The sequence below is a fragment of the Lolium rigidum genome, chromosome 6 (genome assembly GCF_022539505.1).
Source record: "Lolium rigidum isolate FL_2022 chromosome 6, APGP_CSIRO_Lrig_0.1, whole genome shotgun sequence".
Lineage (NCBI taxonomy): Eukaryota > Viridiplantae > Streptophyta > Magnoliopsida > Poales > Poaceae > Lolium > Lolium rigidum.
This window is the reverse complement of record NC_061513.1, coordinates 279,277,713-279,282,852: the sequence shown is the minus strand read 5'-3', so window position 1 is coordinate 279,282,852 and position 5,140 is coordinate 279,277,713. Positions and strand designations below refer to the sequence as shown.

General features: G+C 42.6%; 1 protein-coding gene across 1 annotated transcript; it reads left to right on the top strand.

Moving 5' to 3' along the window:
- Positions 1–3,492: 3,492 nt before the first annotated feature.
- LOC124664212 (putative serpin-Z8) lies at positions 3,493–4,864 on the top strand. Its single transcript, XM_047201785.1, has 3 exons — positions 3,493–3,600; positions 3,676–4,245; positions 4,322–4,864. The coding sequence occupies exons 1-3, from the start codon at positions 3,493–3,495 to the stop codon at positions 4,862–4,864; spliced, it is 1,221 nt and encodes a 406-aa protein (XP_047057741.1).
- Positions 4,865–5,140: the final 276 nt, after the last annotated feature.

Genomic DNA, 5,140 nt, shown 5'->3' with positions numbered 1-5,140 from the left:
GTTTTATCTCTTGCACATTGGTACTACTCCCGTTCCACAAAAAATGCCTCAACTTTATCAGAATTTAGATGTATCTACACACTATTTAATAGGTAGATACATCTAAATTTTGAAAACGTTGAGACACTTTTGGTGGAACGGAGGGAGTAGTAATCTTGATCGGCCAAGTTCATGAAGATGTGTCATTGTCTGGCTAAAACATTCCTGATATAAACGTGCAGTTACTCTTTGAGTAATTTGTAACCACGTACAGCAAGCGGATGATTTGATATGATGTGACTACCCTCTGCCATACTTGGTTGATGCCATCAGGTTAATTTTTGACAGATTGCGTTTCGTCAAGATGCATTCACTCGGTAATGGGGAAACAACACAGGGACACGGGGCACTGGCATCAGATTTCTTCATGATGCCCATATTAGGCTATTTACACAGAGGAATGGAAAAAATCGCGGAAAATAGTAGGTAGAGTAGAGGAAGTAGATAGAAAGATGGTAGAAGAGGGTAGGAAGGGGGAAGGGATAAGATAGTTATTTAGACAAGATACTCGTAAATAGCTTAAGTTAAGAAATAAAAAAGAATAAAAAAATGGATACATAACATAAAAAAAAGAATAAATAAGACGAGATTCGCCCTCCTCCTACATATTTAATGCGCAGGGACGGGCAAAACCTATACACCGACCAGGTCGGTGGCTACCGGCCACCGCACACCCCCTGGTCGGGTATGGGCCAGGCCCATTTGGGTCTGTTTAGCCTGTGCAGTTCGTTTTTGCTTTTTTTTTTCTGGTTTTTTTTTCTGTTTTCTTTTCTTTTTTCTGTTTTCGGTTTTGTTTATATTTTTTTAGTTTCGAAAATTTTAATTTTAAAAAAAATTTCAAATTGAAAAAAAATGTTCAAATTTGAAAACCATTCAAATCTAAAAACCGTTCAAATTTGAAAACCGTTCAAATTTAAAAACCGTTCAAATATGAAATTCGTTTAAATTCAAATATTGTTTAAAATTTTAAAATGTTCAAATTTAAATTTTTTCAAATTTAAAAAATGTTCAAATGTAAAATTTGTTCACATCGAAAATTGTTCAAATCCAATAATTGTTCATATAAAAAATAAAAAATTAGAAAATAATGCTTACAATTTTTCGAAAATATAAAAAAATTGGAAATTTTTTTTCCGAAAAAATTTCACATTGGTATTTTAAATTTTTAAAAAAGAAAAGAAATGAAACAGCAGAAAAGGAGAAAAACAAAAAAAAAACGAAAACAAACGTCACTGGGCCGGCCCAACAGGCACCCTGGGGGGGTGCGGTGCCTGGTCCGCACCGACCAGGGTGGTGTATATAGGGATGTAAATGGTACGGATAATTTCCGCTTCGAATCCGCATCCGTATCCGTTTTTGAGGATATGGTATGCATTTTTAGAAATCCGCCGGATATGGATACGGATGCGGATAGTGATCAAGCGTATATCCGACGGATACGGTAGAGGATATAGTATTGATACTATCCGACGGATACGGATTATCCGCCATTTTTTGCGGATTATCCGAGGTCCACAAAGAGGATAATCCGAAAAAACTAGCTCAACCCTAAATATTTAGATAATATATTTAGTTCATCAGCCAAACTATGTATTCTATTAGCACGCAATTTGCTTTGTTGTACGGACAAGTGTGTACATTTAGCTATAGTCTATAATTACAAATATATTTTACATAAAAAACATACTTCTATTTTTTATATGTATATTTTCTTAATAATCCGCATCCGATCCGAGTCCGGTCCGAATCCGCTCCATATCCGTAATCCGGTATAATCCGCATCCGACCATTATCCGCTCCGATCCGAATCCTTTAAAAAATATGGTAAATGATATGGTAAGAGCAATATCCGATCCGATCCGTTTACATCCCTAGGTGTATAGCACCTCCCCAGGGACGCGACGAGTTTCTTTCGTTTTTGTTTCCAATGTCCCCAATTAAGGACAAAAGCGACAGCCCAATTAAGGGCCCAAGTAGCAGCCCATGCAGTGTCGGTTTTTTACTTGTCGCTGGTCTCGTTTCTGCAGGAGAAAAAAACAAGCCATCGATAAACAAAAAAAAAATAGAGTTGGAGATGGGAGGTATCGATCCCCCTGCCTCTAATATGCATTATTTAGCGCTCTACCATTTGAGCTACATCCCCATATACATTCAGTTCATTAATTTAAACATTTTTATATTGATTAATCGTGAGCAAGAATGAACCAAACACTAAACTTAACCTTGCGGCACAATTTAGATTGATATAGTCACCATGGACTCACAGCGGCACACATTAGGGCATGTACAATGGTTATATCTTAGCACTGCCACATAGGATAATTGATGACGTGGAGGAGAGAGAAATAGAAAAAAGATGTTTGTCTTAGCACAATCCCTCTCACCATATATTTAGGGATGTCTCATTACTATAGATAAGACTAAAAATAGTCCATTGTACATCATGTTTTATTGTTATATCTAGATTAGGTGGCGGGATTAAGATAAGACAATCTTATTAACCATTATTCATGCCCTTAGCTCCTGCTTCGACGTCCTTTCCTATTTTCTCGCTTGTTTAATTTCTCCGAGAGTTGTATTTGTCTTAACACGGCTACCAAATTGGGGATATGTGTTGATTCTGAGACATGATGAGTAATGCTACTAAGTGTCGGAAAATGTTAAAGATTCAAGACCTTCAAAAAAATACCAGTCCCTATGCGTACTGTGTTAATACGAACACGAGTGTGCGTACAATAAGAAACATAACATAAGATGTACTGTCGTATAACTTGTGACATAATTATTTTTTAGTTATCATATGCTAGAAAGCGGGATTAGTTGGCTTCGACTAGAATGGCCAGGATTGGTCGGGTTCGCCTAGGACGATCATCGGTCAGGACGACAAGTCCATTGACTGGGTTGTGCTCGTGGGCAACCAGCCTGTCCGGCTTCGGCCAGGCTGAAAAGGCAATGACGAAGCAGTATTTTTCAAAAAAATAAAAATGCATATTATTTTTGAAATAATATATCAAAAAGTATTATTTGTAGGTTGCATTATGTAAGATGGAACCTACACAACCGACCATGGACTGCAACTAGGCTGTCAAGCGGGTTAGCTATTGGCACTAGCACTGCTACAATCCCCCCTTTTTTTTGAGATGAATGTCCTCCAATCTCTTTTAGACGAACCTCCTCCAATCCCTACCTCTACTTACTCCAGTTTTTTATTTGCAGGATAGCTGTTTGTGGACGCGCGTTGCCACTCTAACTGCAACCGACAATAATATACCGTGAGACAAAAATACTAGGTGTACAAACGAAAAGAAAAGCCAAGGAATAAGAGCCGACCTAGGTCTTGCAATCACCGTGCATAAAATCGGTTCTTGTTAGCGTGTCTCAAGGGAAAGAACCGACCATCGTTCTCGACGAGATTTCCTCTCTGTCTCTAGTCTCCACTGTCGAGAGATAGCGATGGAAGTGATGAGGAACTCGATGTTGCAAGCCGACTCTGTCGGCCTAGCGGCGCTCTCTGCCGGCCTCGCGAGGTACCTGGCCGAGGAGAACGCTGGCAGCAACCTGGTATTCTCGCCGCTCTCCATCTACGCCGCGCTCGCCCTCTTGGCTGCCGGCGCCCATGGAGACACCCTAGATGAGATCCTCCGCATCGTCGGCGCCCGATCACGAGTCGAGCTCGAGGAGATTGTCACGCGTATGACGACGGGCGCACTCGAGGACCAATCCGACTCCGGCGGTCCGCGTGTCGCGTTCGCGAGCGGCATCTGGAGCGACCTGACGCAGCCGCTGAAACCAGCCTTCCGCGAGGCCGTCGTCGGCAAGTACAAGGCCGAGGCCAGTACCGTGGACTTCATCAACGACGCGGAGGCAGCACGAGGCCAGATCAACGAGTGGATCGCGCAGGCCACGAGCAATCTGATCGGCTCCATCTTTGGTCCGGGATCAATCACGCTGCTCACCCGCGTCGTGCTTTGCAATGCCATGTACTTCAAGGGCAAGTGGGTAGAGCCCTTCGACAAGAAGGACACCCGGAACAAGCTTTTCCACCAGCTGGACGGCCGCACCGTTGAAGTGCCCTTCATGCAAAGTTGGGACCCCCAATTCATGGCCGTGCACAAGGGGTTCAAGGTGCTCAAACTAAGGTACCAGATGGCACAATCGCAAGGTAATCCGTCGGCTACATTACGCGCGCGTTCATCATTTAACTCTGTTCCACCGATACAATTTGTTTTTGAGATTGATCCTCTTATGATGATCGTAGCTGTTGTTGACAGACTATGCGAAGGTGTCCTCTGATCGTAACAAGCGTATCAAGGTGTCCTTTATGCGCACACAGTTCTCTATGTGCATCTTCCTTCCAGATGCCCACGATGGCTTGCCGAACCTGGCTGGCATGATATCGTCAAGGCCTGGCTTCCTGCACGAGCACATGCCAAAGACGATGATCCGCAGGAACAAGATCCAGGTGCCCAAGTTCAAGCTGTCCTTTGAAAGCAGCATTGTCACCATTCTAAAGAAGCTTGGGCTTCAATTGTCCTTCGGTGATCAAGCCGACTTCTCGCACATGGTAGAGCATACTGAATCTGGCTTACCAATGGTCCTGAGCGATGTCATCCACAAAGCGGTCATCGAGGTAACCGAGGAAGGCACCAAAGCTGTGGCTTTCACCATGATGAGAATATTTGAGGGATCTTCGCAGACACCGTCTCGTCAACCTCCTCGTGTCGATTTTGTAGCCGATCATCCGTTTGCGTACTTCATAGTGGAGGAGGCGACCGGTGCAGTTGTCTTTGCGGGGCACGTCCTCGACCCATCTAGGGAGAACTAGGTCGTCTTGAACTCGTGATTTTTTTTTTTTGATTTGGATACCATATAAACGATGATATTTTTTTACCAGACATCGACTTTCCGCTTCTGTTCAATTTAATTTAGTTTGAAGAGAAATTATGCATGTATGGCAATATCTTTTTCGATAAAGGATGCTTTATTACTTTTGAGAAAGCAATTACATCCAGCCTCTGCATAACCAGGATGCACACAGCCGTTTATATGTCTCGAGTCAACAGATAAAATAAAAAGCGAAATACATATCGGAGCGATGAAT